Source organism: Gigantopelta aegis, chromosome 8 (genome assembly GCF_016097555.1).
Source record: "Gigantopelta aegis isolate Gae_Host chromosome 8, Gae_host_genome, whole genome shotgun sequence".
Taxonomy (NCBI): domain Eukaryota; kingdom Metazoa; phylum Mollusca; class Gastropoda; order Neomphalida; family Peltospiridae; genus Gigantopelta; species Gigantopelta aegis.
Window position 1 is genome coordinate 66,673,794 of NC_054706.1, and position 17,679 is coordinate 66,691,472.

Genomic DNA, 17,679 nt, shown 5'->3' on the forward strand with positions numbered 1-17,679 from the left:
AGTTTTGAGAATTACGTCTTCTAATTGTTTACCTCTATTCGTTATATTCTTGTATTCCCACATAATGTAGTATGCAGTAAACTCGACCATGATAACAAATGGACTAGAGAGCTGATAAACATCCCAAGGGTTAAAATTATACTTGTTTCGAGGGGTATATAAACTCAACAGAGTAATAGTTTTATGAGCCGTGACTTTTAAATTTGTATTTAATGTAACTTTACTCTGGGGAATGTTTTCATTTACAAGTATGGAAACGCCCCAATACACTCTATTTTCAGTTTCTTTGACATTTATGGTAGAGATTAAATCAGTATTCTTCAGGAAGACACTGCAAGAGGATTAAAACTTTTGATTTAGAAGACTTCAAAAGTGGGCCTAAACCGACAGCAGTTCCATTGGATGAATTTATTTTCCATCGGGGGGATGTATGGGTTTTATCTTTGGCTTTGCTGGTGGTCTTTTGGATCGGCAATGATCTGGAGATAAAATTTCCACATCATCATCACCGAAATCAGTCAGTTTCATAAATATTGTCAGCATGACAACTGTCGGTCCCGCCCCCAAAAGTGGTAAATCGACTGGATGTTGTCCAATTCGGCAAGGGACGTTACTCTTCGCGCGCATGTGCGGATGGAATGTGAGATAAGTCTATTATCGCATGTGTGAGGTTGCTATAAAACATGCAATAACCCTAATATAATCCTTTTGGGTTATTCATTGCCTGCCAGAATGTATCCAATTATACGAAATCAGTTAAATGTATTTTCACATATCAGTTTTAGAACTACGATCCGTCCTAAGCGTTTTAAGTGGTCTTCAGTATAGTACATGTATGTACTACACGTATGTATATCATCTCGACCACGTGTCACATTGGGAAAACCCATGCTATTAATAGTATATATTTTGCGTTACGTATGAATGAAATATAAATATGTCGGACAATATTCTGAGCCGTTCAATTGTGGCCCAAGTACATTTTAATAACCATATTTTCTTTTTAAAGATAAAATCCAATTATTTAAACCAGTCAAGACTCACACTAGTAAATTGTGTTTTATAACGATAGAAGGGCGTGTTGTAAAACGCAGTATACGGTCTATTAATAGATCATAGGGCAACCCCGATTAGTAGAACTTATTTTTAGACGTGACACAGTTGTGCATGTTTCTAAATTTATTACAAAATCGGGAAACATTCAAGACGTCCACGATATTCGTATCCTTCGGTTTACTAGTTAGCAGTTATTCTTCGCAACAAACACATCAAGGAATTTAAGAACATGATGACTGGGAGTGGAATAGTGTTATTTTTTCCCATCCTTTTGTTTGTATCGTGGTTTTCTCAGACTTGTTCGGTTCAGTACAAATGCTACAGAGATATATGCGACTCGTCTCGGCAATTTTGTAACGACGACGAACAGCGGTGTGAAGCTTGTGGGGAGTTTGAGTGCAGCGGGCAGAACAGTTACGTCAAACTGGACCAGTGTAACGATGCCTGTAAACGTAAGTTACTTGGTTTATATTCTACGTTTAGTTATAACAGTATTGATAATTTTATCGTAGGCCTACATGTTACTTGGATACTAATGGACATGGTTTTATAATGGTGTGTGACCTAATATGTTTAATACAGGAATTGGAAAAATGATCTGGCAAATAAAACAAAAAATGTGTCTCAGAACCCCCCTCCCCCAAAAAAGCCAGACAGAGTAGAAAGACACCTTTAAAAAGTTAAACGTCTGTTTTGTTTCACAACAGCACTAGGGCACGTTGAATTATTAATCATCAGCTACTGGATGTCAAAACAGTTGGTAATTCTGACAGTCTTTGAGAGGAAACATCCAACATTTTTATATTAGAAGAAAAGGATTTTTTATATGCACCATTCCATATACAGGATAGCACATGCCCTTTGATATACCAGTCGAGAAATAGCCCAGATGACTGCCTGATCAATCCTAGACTGATCACACAAGTGCTTTACCACTTGCCCCCAGTCCAAAGACATACCTTTAATGTAAGTACCATGTACTAGATGGTACATGATATCCATCTAATAGTATCAGTTTGACTGTTATTAAAACAATTTTTAAATATAAATTTAATTATGAAGCAAATTGTCATAAATAATAAATGAACATCCAAGATGATTGTTGCTAAACAAGCTTTAATAGATTCCTTAGTTAAATCCCTTATTTAATTTATAAAAAAAAACAAAAAAAAAACAAAAAAAACAAAACATCACAGGACCTTTTAGGACCAACATCCAAGACTTAAAAGGGTAATACATGAAGTTATGAATAACATTTCGACAATGTTGTAGAACACTTTCTACCAACAATGATATCCTCATCTCTGGTAGGTGTATTTTTAACTAAAACTATTTTAACACAAGGGGTCAATGTGTGACCTAAAATATACACAAATGATTAATTGAAATGTTTTTTTGTTTTTTTTTCGTTTTAGGTCTGGGTCTTGTGACAACCATCAGTCCAAAGGTGCTGAACTCCACACCACCACCAAATGAAACCCAATCTACAAACGGTGAGTGTTCACTTGTAAATGACTATTATGTTATTAAATGGGCCTTTTTATATTGGCCTTGTTGGATGTCCGAGGACTGCTGTATTAGTCCTCAGGCCAATACAGCCAGCCTTGGGCCAATACAAGTCCTCAGACCTACAAGACCAATATGAAAAGGCACAGCCTAGTTTCAGAGGTACTTGTACCATTTCTGTTTTATATAAAATAATACATTTAGGTCTTAGTACAAACACCATTATGACTAAAAACAATGGATTTGACAAAATTTAATATTTAAAAGTTCAAAGTAATATTAAGTCGTCGTAATAAAAACCCTAACAGTTTAAAATATTTTACACCACTTAAAAAAACAAAGACCAGCAGCTTTAATTACTAGTATGTTAAAAGTTATTTTAAACAATCACCCTTTTTTGTCCACAGCATATGAAAGTCCTTCACTCTTTAACTATATTGGTCGTCACATGTTCATGAAATTACTTGGAAGTCTTTACATTTTGGATACAAATATTTGGTCACTGTTATCAACTCAGTAACGTCTACAACTAATATAAAATTTAAAAAATAAGGTGCATTCCTTTAAAACTGAAATATATAATAGTGTGATCTTGTCAACTGGTACAATTAGTTCTTTATATGACAAGTCTTTTTCTTTTCTTTAATGTCCTTCATTCTTTTATTCTTATTTTTAGGCATAATTTTAAATGCTGACATATTATGTATTGGGATTTCTACCTGTACCCCATAGTTGGCATTACATATGCTTCTTGGTCAAATAACTGAATGCACGAGTGTGTATATTTTATTCCAATTTGTACCATGATGATTTCTGTTTTTGCTGCAGGAATGTCCACAGAATTGATTATTTCCTGTGTAATCCTGTGCTTCGTGATGATAATTTTCGTAGTGCTCATAACTGCTGTAATTTGCTGGTATAGAAAATGCACCAAAATACAATTTGATTGGAAATATATGTTCAAACATCCAGCTGAGGAACCTCTTCTGAAACAACCAAATGGGGATATTGAAATGGGGCCCATTCGACCTCAGAAACTGCCAACGAACTGCACAGAGGACAGGGAAAATCATAAGGACCCTTCAGCTCCACCTTCATATGGTAAGCCAATACTGTTTTGAACAATATTAAATATGAATAATTTAAAATAGTGATTATAAAACATGGGTTAGGTCATCAGTGAATAGTAAATTAAAATATGCAACCTCTATTAAAATATAGTTTTCGGTAATCTAAGCTATTAATCAAAAAGCATTGCTCACTTCATCTCTACCCAATTTTGTTTTCTAATATCACACCATTGTTTTCCAGTATTAATATATGAAAGTTCTCTCTCTATGCCTGTCTGTCTGTCTGTCTGTCTGTCTATCCATCCATCCATCCACACAACTTGTAGTTATTAATTACCTAAACCCAGTCACCATACTCTAGAGCTTTATATTAAAGTGTTGACTGTAGTGAGTGAAAGAAAGAAATGTTTTATTTAACGACGCACTCAACACATTTTATTTACGGTTATATGGCGTCAGACATATGGTTAAGGACCACACAGATTTTGAGAGGAAACCTGCTGTCGCCATTACATGGGCTACTCTTCCGATTGGCAGCAAGGGATCTTTTATTTGCGCTTCCCACAGGCAGGATAGCACAAACCATGGCCTTTGTTGAACCAGTTATGGATCACTGGTCAGTGCAAGTGGTTTACACCTACCCACTGAACCTTGCGGAGCACTCACACAGGGTTTGGAGTCGGTATCTGGATTAAAAATCCCATGCCTCGACTGGGATCCGAACCCAGTACCTACCAGCCTGTAGACCGATGGCCTGCCACGACGCCAGTGCAGTGAGTGAATTATCCCAAGCCATTTGTTAATGTGAGAGAGAGGGTGAGGGTGATAGTGAGAGTGAGAGAGTGTGAGGGAGTGTGAGTGAGTGAGTGTGAGAGTGAGAGTGAGTGAGTGAGAGAGAGATTGGAAGAGGAAAAAAAGATTTCACTTTAAATACAAACAGAAAGAAATGTTTTATTTAACGACGCACTCAACACATTTTATTTACGGTTATATGGCGTCAGACATATGGTTAAGGACCACACATTAAATACAAAAAGAGTCCTGTATAGTATTGTTTTCAACAGAGTCTAATTCCTATTTACATGCCTTGGGGCAAGAGCACAGACTCCCAAATCTGAAGATTATACTTTGGTTCCTCCTCCCAACTTGAAAGGAGACAATATACAACTGCTCCTGTGTGTGCAATAGCATCCGATACTTTATTTTCAGAATCAGAATCACCGATTTGCCAAGCTACATCATCATTTCATGGGACAACTGAATCACATCCGGCTAATGCTGATTTCCTAGCGGAGGACCAGAGATATGAGCAGGCAGAGAGGGCTGAGCGAAACTCACTAAAAGACACTGATCTACACGCGGTCACTCCAAAATCAGTTGTTAATTCAATCTGACTGCAGAGAGTACCATCTCAGCAATAATCTCATTCAGAAATGTCCTCTGGAATTGTTCTGATGGAAATGGTGGCAGTCACTTGTGATAAATGTATTTATATTATTTAAAATGATCCGTTTCCTCTGCCCACAGCACATACATGTACTTGACTCTGAATGTGATTACCGGTATTCAGCAAGTTGATGTTCAGCACGTGGAGTTCAGAGATCATAGCCTCTAATATGACCCAGACAGTTGACCTCAGTAAGGTTGTAATAACAATACATTTATCCTACCACCCATCAATGAAACTGCCACTCTGGATCAGACATGTTTTGTTCATCGTATTATCATGTGTTTGCTATTTATTGAATATTAATGGTTACAGTCATACAATATTAGTTACACCACATGAATTTCTGAAGACCAACATCAGCTGGTGGCTGGTAGTAACAGAAATGATTTAATTTAATAAAATCCAGAGCAAGTTGAATAAGAAGTGTCCATGTTGTAATTAAAAAGAAAAGATGGAACGAAATTCAAAATTAATCAAATTTCCTGCATTAAAATGACAATGTGGCATACATGCAAGAAAAATATGCTCTTTTTTGTTCGTTTTGTTTACCATGTTACTAATACAGTAGTCTGTATCCACTTAGTAGTTAGGTAGTTCTTATAGGTGTTACAATTACATGTACCACTTAAGCAGTTATAGATTAGTCACAAAGAAGTTCAACAGTGTGTAAAAAAACCTCAAATCTTAAAAGGAATAACTAAAACTGAATACCACCAAATCCATTTCATCCTACTGTATGTAATTGTCTTTTACTGCACCACATACTTTACATTAGTGTATATTATCATTGCTTATTGATGTTATTGGCTTTTATTTATTTACAACCCAGAAATATATTATTTTGGCATAATATAGATGTACCTCGGTATGGGTAAAATACATTTGTTTGTTGTATACATATATTGCTACTGAAACATGTTTTTGTGTGTGTTTTGTATGTTTTCCCCCCATATTTGTTTGTAGTGTTCATAAGAAAAAACAGAAGAAAAATTTGAGATCCAAGAACTGTAATTTAACCATACAGTATTTTGTACATATACAGCCGACATTGAAAATACCATTCTGACTAACATGTTGCCATATGGTGTGTATTCAAAACTGTTTTGGTGCAGGGAACATATTCCTAAACGTTTAGTGCAACAAGAATGTGTTATGTAATTTACACCGATGAAGCTGAACCGTTTGTCATTGTGTCACAATCAATTGATTGTAAAAATATTCACTTTGTAGCATGTGACAATTTGAAACAGGTTACCTAGTACACACCTTAGTAGGTATTTCAGCAGGCAATTGAAGAGTTTAGGCGCAAAACGCGATATATCCATTTTTCATTTTCAGTTTTGCGCCTGAACTCTTCAATTGTACCTACCCTCCACAATGGGCATATGCATCATCTGTCCATAGACCATGCAAATTAGGATATTATTTTCTCCCATCCCTAGCCATGCAAGACAGGGTGTATTCCATGACGTCAGCCCATGCGGAATAAATCAGTCTTGCATGACCACGTGACTTCTATTGCTTTAGCTGATATTAACACTGGGTGATGTCACGTAAATGGCAAAATAATGCAAGAAATGCTTTTTACATTTCATAAAAACAAGGAAACCTACTGTCATAATGAAATTATACTATCACTTTCGGTTTATACTTTTGGTATAAACTATTTTTGGGTACAATCTTTTCAATGGTTATGATTATTTTATTGCAAGATAAAAAATAAAAAAATGTAGGTTTTTCACGTTTTCCCCAAATGCTCGTTTTTCATCTACTGGATGGGAGAAAAATAATCCTCGTCCCTAGCAACAAATTATGTACCTTCAGGTGGAATAGCCGTGTGCCACATGGACACACATGAAGGATTCTTTTAATCCACATGGTATTTAATAAATGGTTGTATAAATATTGTATTTGACAGTATCTTTATGTCAAACTACTTTATGAAGACTTGTTTGTTGTGTTTTGTAAACATTGGCTCATCAATGTCTGATATAGCATTGCAAACCAGGAGAAAAAAAAAACCCCAACCTTTGAAACAAAATACATTGTAGTCATTGTATTATGGTTGTGATTTGATGACCTAGTAACCGACTTGATTCAATGTGATCAAGATCAACTGTATGGTGAACACATTTGTTTGCAACAACAAACGTGGCCCAGTGCAGTGGACCTAAGGGAGAAATTGTGGGGACCGGCGACGTCGCTAAGGCTGATTGCGGACTTCGTCCACAATACCTGGACTACCCATCTAACATGGCCGGGATCGCAGAAGAAGAAGAAGTAGTTAATAAATTGTTTGTGAATAAAGTATTGTAACACTACCTTAAAGGGACAGACCCTAGTTTCAACCCGTGAAAATTAACACTAAGTTTAGTTTATCTACAAACCTGTAACACATTTGGATAAAGTTACAATTGAGTAAAACATGAGTCTGCGACTTTGAAATGGTGAAATACCATCTAAAATAGACTAAAACTCGACTCCATAACTGTTACTTCTCAGACGCACGTACATTTTTAAAAATATGAGAAATGCATTTTGTAATATTAAAAACACCAGGATGACCAAAAACACTTTGAATGTATGGAAATGAATAATCTAAACAATAAAATCTAAGTAAAGTATGATTTCAGTTATCAAAAACAGCTCTAATAGTCAAAAATAGACCTTAAAGTTTTTTAAAACTCAGGTATGTCCCTTTAAGTACAATACAAAATTTATTGATCTCATATGAGAATTGTACAGGAGCACACATTGCTTGGAGAATAAAACAATTCCCAAACTCATTCCATAAATTCTGTATAACCCTTGTACTCATGTATACATTTTAGCTCATAAGACACTGCATACTATGGTATATTACTTGGGTGTTATAATTGTAAAACTGCATGGCTTACCATAAATAAATTTAATTAAAAATGTGTGATTTTAAAGCTGACAAGTCTTCTTTTTTATTACTGGTCCAGCAGAAACGGGTGTAAAGCATTCACCTGAGATGCTATGGACCACCTACTATGGCAGACCCACTGGTTTATTTTTTATTCCATTGAGGTGGTATGTACTGTTAAGTCTGTTGGAAAGGTTGAATAAAAGATCTCAAGTTATTTACACAGATCTAAAAGCAGCAGATTTAATCTAAGATCTGCTTTCCATTAACGTTAATGTTTGTGCTAGTTTATCAATATGGCACTTATACACTACCCTTTCCATATACTTTGTCATACGCGAAAAAATAATAATCTATTAACAAATGTTTTTTTGCACAAAAATGCAGATATGAAAATGCACATTTCTACGCAAAGAATTAAATTAATGAAAACCAGTTGTATGTTCTAAACTATTCTGGAGCAGGGAACATATTCTGAAAAGTTATGAAGAGGCACCATTGAGCACCTTCACATTCTTAAATTCCATCGGCTATTGGGTGTCAAACATTTGGTAATTTTGACATAGTCTTGTAAAGGAAACATTCTAAATTTTTTCCATCAGTAGCAAGGGAACTTTTATATGCACCATCCAGACAGAACAGCACATACCATAGCCTTTGATATATACCAGTCGTGGTGGAAAGAGAAATAGCTTAATAGGGCCTCAAAAACGGGGATCGATCCCATACCGACCATGCATCAAGCAAGTGCTTTATGTCCCACCCCAGTGGTGGTGGGATGAGAAAGATTCTCAGCCATACAAAGTAATGATCACAAGAACTATGTTTAACACCCAACAACCCTGCACTTTTAAAACTATAGTTTAGATTCTGAGGCTTTAACAGCTCTTGTTCATAACAGCAGCATGTAGTTTAAAAGTCTGGAAAATTTGCTCAAATCGTAAGTGTGGACTTTATAGTTGTATAAAGACAATATGCTAAGGTATTATTAAAGGCATATTGTCACAGACCACTGACCTATTTACATGACCTAACAAAGTATTACTTAAAAATATATATATTTGATTTGTCCCTAAACATACTTTATTCAACCATCTACGTAACCACCATACTCCACTTATTAATATTTTGTAAAAATAGTTGAATTATGGCAATGGTCCATAATTCAAAAAATGATATTGCTGAGAGGGTTGACATGGATTTCACTCCATCATGGTGTAGTTAAAGTGATGCAATAGCTAGGTTTTGTCTATAAAAATTAATGTATACCTTTAAATGCTTGTTCAGTTTCCAGTAAAAAGTTAGTTTGTCTTGTTTGAAGACATCACTAGAGCAAATTACCAGTAAAGTCTTGTAAAAAAAAAAAAAAAAAAACCCTAAGAAATAACTGAATATATTATTAGTGGTTATCATTTTAATTTGGTTATCAAATGATTAAATTCACCAAATAATTAGGTAGATAAACAAAAGCCAATACACAGAAATTAAGCAGTGACAGCAGCACTTTCTCACATACAGGACAGTACATACCACCTCATTAGATTTGCCAGTCCTGAAGTACTGGTTGGAACAAGTAATTACTCAACAGATCTACAGAAAAGAATCTATCCTATGATTATCACACTAAAGGTAGGTGGCTCTGCCATTCAACAAATAAAAACAACTGTGATACCAATCTGATAGTGGTTTAATTATGTTATGTTATGTTTAACATAAGACATTCACATTAATACTTGGTAAACAATTACATTTAGTACACAATTGGGATAATTTTATACACTACGAATCCCAATGTTTTATTTGTTTAAAAAAAGAAAGAAGAAAATACCCGCCCCTACAAACACACATGAATACAACAATATGCTGTATTTCGGATTTGCACTGTGCAACTTGTGTCCTATAAGTATTAGTAATACTGCTAGCCTAACAGCTGGTATTGTTTTGAAATTACTTCCAAACATTTATCCAGCAAACACTTTTAATCAGAAAATATTCTAACTACAATACACTATGTAAACTATTGTCATCTAATGCAACAACAACCGGACTAATAAATTTTAAAATACATATCCCAGTGAGAACAGCTAAGTCACACACATTTATATTCACTTCATAGTTTAACCCCTGCACTTTCTTTTTCGTAAATGCAGATAGTAGCTGCTTACTATTTGATTTCAGACATTTCTGTTACACTCTAAGTAAATATTAGGTACAGAATATTCTGTAGTCCATCCTATCCTCCTAGAAAAATGTTTTTTGTAAATAATTTTAGTTTATTTGACGTAAGAAGAAAAATAAAAGTGTTTTAGAAATAATAAAAAATTACTATTTTTGTGTGCAATTTAGAAAACAATCGGGCTCAGAAATAAATTACTAGTAGTAAATGCCATAGTAAGAAAAAAGTTGTTGCCTGTGGGATGGACTATAAGTCAAACTGCAGCGGATAAAACAACATAATGAATTTAAAGTACAATGATATGTACAAACACAATCAATAACATAAAAATATTTTTCAATAAAATACATTTTTAACTTTTGAAAAAAAAATTCGGGATGTAGAAGATGACACAAAGAATTTTTCCTCTTCTTTTCTGTAGCTCCAAACAAGTATGGTGATACACATTCCAAGTTTTACTTCATGCCTCAATCTGTGAATCTGGTAAACTGTTCCATCACTTAATGCGTCCAAACATACAATATCCAAGGTCAATAAGAGCAGCTGGGGTCTACATTCACTAGAACATTTATCAGGGGTTGGAACTGGTAAACTGTAAGAAAGAGGAAATCTAGATGGGGTCCCGGAAATTCTTGAAATCCTAGGTTAAAATCTGTGCCATCGGACACATTTTGGAGGAAAGGACGATTAAAATGCGAGGAAACGCAATGTTCCATGAGAAGGAAACAGCTGATCAGAGGAGAATTCCCACCCCTGATTTATTATCAAACATGTACAATATGCACATGAAATACCTCCAAAGCACACAAACAAAACTCTATCGACACATTATTTAATATGTTTGGCTAACCCAAAAATGTCTGCTAAGCCAAAGCTGTTAAAAAAAAAAAAATAATAATAATAACATCCTGCAATAAAGAGCATATGGAAATTAAAAAAAACAAGAAAACAAATTTGTAAAAAAATAGGTGTCACCAACAAATAGTTGGGGGTTATAAGAACCCAACAGCAACATGTTGCTGTGACCAACTTGCCTTTGATTGGCCGCTGATTCCCACTGCCTACCGCTTCATGTTACGTCCTCAACTCACTGGACAAAGTGAAAAAAAAAAAGAGAGAGAAAACTTTGTCAGTTTTTAAATATTTACCTGTCAATGTGAAAATTAAATTATTTTAAAAAATTAAAATTAAACCCATCTTATTTACACAACCATTTTATATTATATTTTAGATTAATAAAATTATCTGGATTTTTCTCTTTCATTTTCCTATGAATTGTCGAATTTCTGAGAAACAAAAATTATATCAAGAGTTGGAGCATTTTACACCTATAAAAAAACATTTTAAAAGCTTTTAGTACTAACATATGAGGCAATATATTGATTTTGCAATGTTTATTTCTTAAAATGCAATTACGAAGAATGTACAAGATGTATTTTGTATACAGGTACCTGCATTGTGTAATGAGGTTAATATGTATGTGTACAACAAGATATGATAAAACTTTCACAAAGACATGGTTCTGACGAGGACATTTTTTTATATTAAAGTTTAAGGTCATCTGTAATAAAATAAGATCAATCTGCCAACATTTAACTGGTATATCAAAGGCCGTGGTATGTGCTATCATGTCTGTGGGAAAGTGCATATAAAAAGACCCCGTGCTTCTAATGGAAAAATGTAGCAGGTTTCCTCTCTTAAGACTACATGTCAGAATTACCAAATGTTTGACATCCAATAACTGATGATTAATAAATCAATGTGCCCTATGGAGTCGTTAAAGAAGTTACACAAGGCTATTCCAATAATAATAAAAAATTAAAAAAATTGCAATAGACAATAGTTAAAAGATCATAATGGTAAAAACAGGATTAAATTTTATAAATATGTGAAAACACTAACATAACAGCTCATAGTGTAGTTAAACTTCACTTTAACACAGTAATCTGTTGGTGTGGCCTGAAATAAAACTTACAAAGGTGAAGAAAAAAAAAGCCATTCACATGCAAGTCTTTACACCATTTTCAGATAATTAAATATATATACATATATTTTTAAAAATTTACAAACCAGTGTATATTTAAAAAAGTCACTCAAAACTTTAAAAGTTTTGTTATCCAGTTGTTAAAAAATGGCAGTACTTTATTCAAATTATGAAACAAGTTTCAAATAGATTATTTCGTAAAATGTTTGCCTAAAAATGGCCTTTTGTTCTTTTTGCCTGCCAGTATAAATTTAGTTTACTTAACGAGTAGAAGACCACAGTTCATGGGTGTTAAGACGACCAGTCAGCACAATTTTTCTCGACGGCCAACACACAGATCACATCAGATGGCTCTACCTCACCTGACCACTCAGCAGATAGTTGGAGATGTTTGTATGTCGATACCCATTCTTCATCATCCCCCACTTTACATAAAAAACACTGCCCTCTATTTGGCAGTAATCAAATTTAAAATGTATGAAAGGCTGGTAAAGTCTAATTAGCATTTTCAGATGCTGCGGTTACTTGCCTGATAATCCAACCAAACAAACCAACAGATTGTACCCTCAAACACACCACACAAAATCGGGAACATGATATGGTTTGTCCGAAAATTATATACCCGTAAGTAAAAAATACATGTACATATATCTATAGTACATATACATATATAGTCAGACCTCGCTATAATGGCCACCTTTGATTCATGGTCTGTCATTACCAAATTTCATGTTTGATGTTGTAACTGATTTATCACCCCTGTGTTAATCGTGTGAAAAATGTATTGTCTATACTACAGTAAAATACCAATCTAATTAAAATTAGCTCCACTATTACATGTGGATCTAACACCAGCCAGTTGGAGCTCATGTCCACCAATCAAAACCTTACTTGCAGAATCCTGCCAGTGATTTAAAAATAATTTGAAAACATTCCGAATTATCCTGAGGGTATACGACATGTTTCGTGTGAATTACGAATGCCGTAAAACATGTTTTATTTTATAAAATAAATAATTTGTAATGTAAAACTGAAGACTGATTTAGTTTTTTTTAATAGTTTTTATAAATAAATAAATAATTTTTAATGTAAAATTGAAGACTGATAACCCACCCTGTACGTATTGGTATGGTTCGCTGTAATGCGGCCACTAAAATAGACTCGCCCGATATTTTTAGAATTTGTATGCTCCCAAATAACGTTATAAAAGGCGAAGTGTGATTGGTCAATATTTAAATTATTATTTACAGACGAAATGTTACCTGGACATTGGGGACTACGCAGTGTTGTTAGTTTTAAATCACTGGCAGGATTCTGCAAGTAAGGTTTTGATTGGTGGACATGAGCTCCATCTGGCTGGTGTTAGATCCACATGTAATAATGGAGCTAATTTTAATTAGATTGAGTAAAATACAGAGGACAATTTGCTCAGTATTGCGTTGTGATTTGCTGTGCAAAATTTAGAAATCGCTACACAATTCTAAAATGTTAAATAGTAGATGCTACTTAATTTTTAACCAATTGCCAATTGCTACTAATCAAAACTTTTAAATGTTCCCTCACATATCCAAAACAAATAAAGAAACATCAAACACTATATGAAAAAATTGAAGTTTTGTTGTTTTGTTTTTAATTGCACGGTCATAAACAATGATTGAAACATATCACGATTAAAAATGCAGTCACACACCAAACATTAAAGTATTAACCAATGAAGAAATACATTTACTGCCAAACGTTGTTAAAAACTGTCATTGTTCACTGGCTTTATCTGCCAAATATCGCAAGTTGCATGACTGGTAATTAATTTGTAGCACAATACCCAACACCGGGTTCAGTACACACAGACAACTTGGAAGTTGTATGACAGCCAAGGTATATAATGGCCACCTGTACCGGCCTTGGTGGTGTCGTGGTTAAACCAATAGACATAAGGCTGGTAGGTACTGGGTTCGCAGCCCGGTACAGGCTTCCACACATAGCAACTCCATGGGTAGGTGTAAGACCACAACACCCTCTTCTTTCTCACTAACCACTAAACCAGTACTGAACAGACAGCCCAGATAGCTAATGTTTGTGCCCAGGACAGTGTGATTGAAATTTAGATACCTTAAGCACTAACATAAGTTGAAATGAAAATGGCCACTTGTGTACATTAGACCATCACCAGACTGCGCCACTAGGAGTAATTAAAGGCTGATCTGCTGATCATTCTTTGATTTTGTTTTGTCATTAACAAGAAACACTTTTAGTGGCTATTTTTACCTTGTTTTTAATTTTTCACTTTTGATGTCAAAAGGTGAATTCAGTTATACGACATTAATGTGTACTTTTTTGTTTGTAAAACTTCAGTCACTCTTTTACATGGTGTAAATATTGTTGCAATGACAGTAAAGTGTAATGAGGTCTGACTGTATATATGGTGAAAACTGGGTAAACATTATGAAAACACATAACAGATGATGTGCATCATATACTGGAAAGGAAAAAAAAAAGAAGAAGAAAAAAAAAAGATGCCTTAAAATCTAAATTACAAAAAGAGAAAAAAACATTGGCAAATACTGAACATCTTTAGTAAACCATTGCCATGAAAACAAAATCTGTCATACCCAAGAGATATAATAATATGACAATACAGTATCGTATTTCGATACCAGGTCTACGAAACAATTCCACGCATATGTGCTGGGGAGTTTTGGAGGTCAGAACCCCCCCTGCCCTTAATTTGTGTTTTTTTCAATACATTCTGCAAGGGAGCACAACTCAACCCCCCACCACCGACTCTGGATTCATGGAATTAGGGCAGCTGAGCTTTCATGTGATATATACGATACATGTTTTATTAAGTATGGAGCAAAATGATGATATAAAAGATTTACTAATTTGCAAACAAGCCTGAGGAATAAAACTAGATTAATATAATGCCACGGTTGAGTTAAGTTGTTTGCATGTATAATAATTTGCTCTCAACGTTGGTTGCAATGTCATGTATAAAAGTATTTCTTTATGAAATGTACAGAAAACCTATCCAAGGATATGTAAAGTTAAGAATCGTGATATGTACTGTATCACAACCCACATATCTGGATATGTGTCGTATTGTGACCCACTTGAATCATTACACCTCTATTGTACACCAAATTCTGAACATAACCGAATAAGAGATGGATCTGGCAGTTTAGGTTATTGTGAACTAAATGTAAATGAAACTGCCAGTGTTTGGTATTGAATGGCCAATATATGGTTTTATGAAGAAAAAAGTTTTATTTAATGATGCACTCCACACATTTTATTGACGGTTATATGGTGTCAGACATATGGTTAAGAACCACACAAATATTGAGAGATACCCACTGCCGCCACTTCATGGGCTACTCTCTTCGATTAGCAGCAAGGGATCTTTTATATGCACCATCCCAGAGACAGGATAGTACATATCACAGCCTTTGTTACACCAGTCGTGGAGCACTGGCTGGAATGAGAAATAGCCCAATGGACGTGTTTGGTACTGAATGGCCAATATATGGTTTTGTGGTACAGGGTGGAGTCTTGTGGCTGATCTAGACTGTTTTCCAAGACCTACTCAAGATACACAGCCGAGTAATTCATGCATTTCAGTTTTGGACCGGGGTGGTGGTGTGTGTGTTTGTGTGTGTGTGGTTATTCAGATTTCACCCTGTGTATGGCCGAATAATCCAATTGCTATTTTTTTATTAAAAGTGGCTACATTTAGTTTTTGGCTAATAAAACGTTGTTTTTTAATTAAACACATTTTAATAATTTTCAAGGAAATACTTAACATGCATGTACATATCTGAAAATTGGGCATACCCAAATTTGAGCCATGGATTTCCTACAATCTAATACATCATTTACTTAACCATAAAACCATTAAAACATAACAATCTGAAAAATTCCATTGCCCAATTTAAGAGTAAGTACCGGAACACAATTCACATGTCAAAATTCAAATGTATTTTTACTATCACTCTATGACAAAGTATCAAAATGACTCTTGCGTGGATGCAATATTATTGAAAACTTTGATCAAAGGAGAAACGAGGAATCTTCTATCAGGAAGCAGAAGACTCAATGGAAGATTTTAAGCCATCCCATTGGCTGTTGGGATATTCGGACCAGACTACTACCATAGGGGGAAACTCATTAGTTTGAGAGGTCAGATTAAGTTGAGAAGAAAGTTTCAGAGAGTTTGACTGAAAATAAACAAGATGCTACCTACACTTCTGAATTGTTTACTGGTATACATTATTCCCAAATCTGGACTTAACATTATAATAAAATATTAAAACTTGTTCCGTGAATGTGAAGGAGTGATCATTTTCTCTTCTTTAAAACCCCCCCCCCCCCCCCCCCCCCCCCACATGCAACACCAAAACGTGCTGACCATACTTAAAACACAAATTAAAACAAATATGTCACCAACACATGTTGGGGGCTAATGTAGCCCAACAGCAACTATAAATGCTGTGACAACTTGCCTGTTTGTCATGTTCCACCGAACAGTCAATTAACATTGATAAAAAAAAAAATGTCACCAACATAAGTTGGGCGCTATACAGCTCAACAGCATTTGTAGATGCTGTGACAACTTGCCTGTTGTTAATTTTATATCAATTTGTTGTCAAGTTTTCACTGTCTGGGACCGACTTCGGATATTGCTACTGTCATAGCAACACATCTTTCCAACACCACTAGAGAAATTCAGTATTAAATGTTGTTTTGCATTTTAAGTTTTTGGAGTCACTTAACAATCTTCTTACAGGTATTTGTAGAAGTTCAAGTAAAACTAGAAAATATTTTACATTTCTTTCCTTGCATTTAAATCTCATCAGTATACAGTGAAATGCTACAAATGTTTTTGGGCTTTTTACAATATTGCTTACTTATTAGCCATTGGATAAATTTGTTTGTCATAAGTCTTAAATATAGGTTATAATTACTAAATTATCAGACAATTTTAAGTTATCTATTAAAACTACTTGGTTTTACCATAATCAAGTTGTGGTACCAAAATATGATGCTACCATAATAGCAACATCTAGGGTCATTCCCAGACAATGACATTTTGCAAACCAAAAAATTTAAAACAAAAAAATAATGTCACCAACATATGTTGGGCGCTGTACAGCTCAACAGCAAGTTTATTTTTGCTGTGACAACTTGCCTTGTTGGGTTTTTTAATCCGACACCAGAGTATTTAAAAAAAAACGAAATAATAAAATACTGTCACCAACACACGTTGGGCGCTATATAGCTCAACAGCATTTTTATAGATGCTGTGACAACTTGCCTGTATCATGTTACACCGTAAGATTAGATTATTTAGATAAAACATTCAATGCAGAAGAATGTTTTTGGGTCTCTTCCCACTGCTGCTAACATACCTTTTTCAGTTTCTAAATTCAAGTGATGGAACCATCAACACAAAAAAAATCTTATTTTAAGCAAGAAAATAGATTTCAGACCCACCAAGTAATTTTAATTTAATATAAATACCAATTTAAAAGTTGTGCTGAATTTTTTTTAAAG

General features: G+C 34.5%; 1 protein-coding gene and 1 long non-coding RNA gene across 3 annotated transcripts; one reads left to right on the forward strand and one right to left on the reverse strand.

The window, feature by feature from the left end:
• Nucleotides 1-163: 163 nt before the first annotated feature.
• LOC121378445 lies at nucleotides 164-7,023 on the forward strand. 2 transcript variants are annotated; one of them, XM_041506618.1, is made up of 4 exons: nucleotides 164-1,508; nucleotides 2,472-2,549; nucleotides 3,535-3,663; nucleotides 4,842-7,023. In XM_041506618.1, the coding sequence occupies exons 1-4, from the start codon at nucleotides 1,286-1,288 to the stop codon at nucleotides 5,024-5,026; spliced, it is 615 nt and encodes a 204-aa protein (XP_041362552.1). In that variant the 5' UTR covers nucleotides 164-1,285; the 3' UTR covers nucleotides 5,027-7,023. The 2 variants fall into 2 exon arrangements, with proteins under 2 accessions (XP_041362552.1, XP_041362551.1); XM_041506617.1 differs by having other exon boundaries at nucleotides 165-1,508; nucleotides 3,391-3,663.
• Nucleotides 7,024-9,640: 2,617 nt separating this feature from the next.
• On the reverse strand, nucleotides 9,641-12,989 carry LOC121379104. Its single transcript, XR_005958805.1, has 2 exons — nucleotides 12,048-12,989; nucleotides 9,641-11,235 (listed from the first exon to the last, which is right to left on the reverse strand). It is a non-coding gene; the product is annotated as an uncharacterized LOC121379104 (long non-coding RNA).
• Nucleotides 12,990-17,679: the final 4,690 nt, after the last annotated feature.

What these genes read in the sequence shown, in the direction of transcription:
- LOC121378445 (XM_041506617.1), top strand. Translation starts at nt 1,286, where the DNA reads ATGATGACTGGGAGTGGAATAGTGTTATTTTTTCCCATCCTTTTGTTT. An exon ending in GTGTAACGATGCCTGTAAAC is followed by an intron (nt 1,509 to 2,471) that starts GTAAGTTACTTG and finishes TTTTCGTTTTAG; the next exon opens with GTCTGGGTCTTGTGACAACC. An exon ending in TGAAACCCAATCTACAAACG is followed by an intron (nt 2,550 to 3,390) that starts GTGAGTGTTCAC and finishes TTTTTGCTGCAG; the next exon opens with GAATGTCCACAGAATTGATT.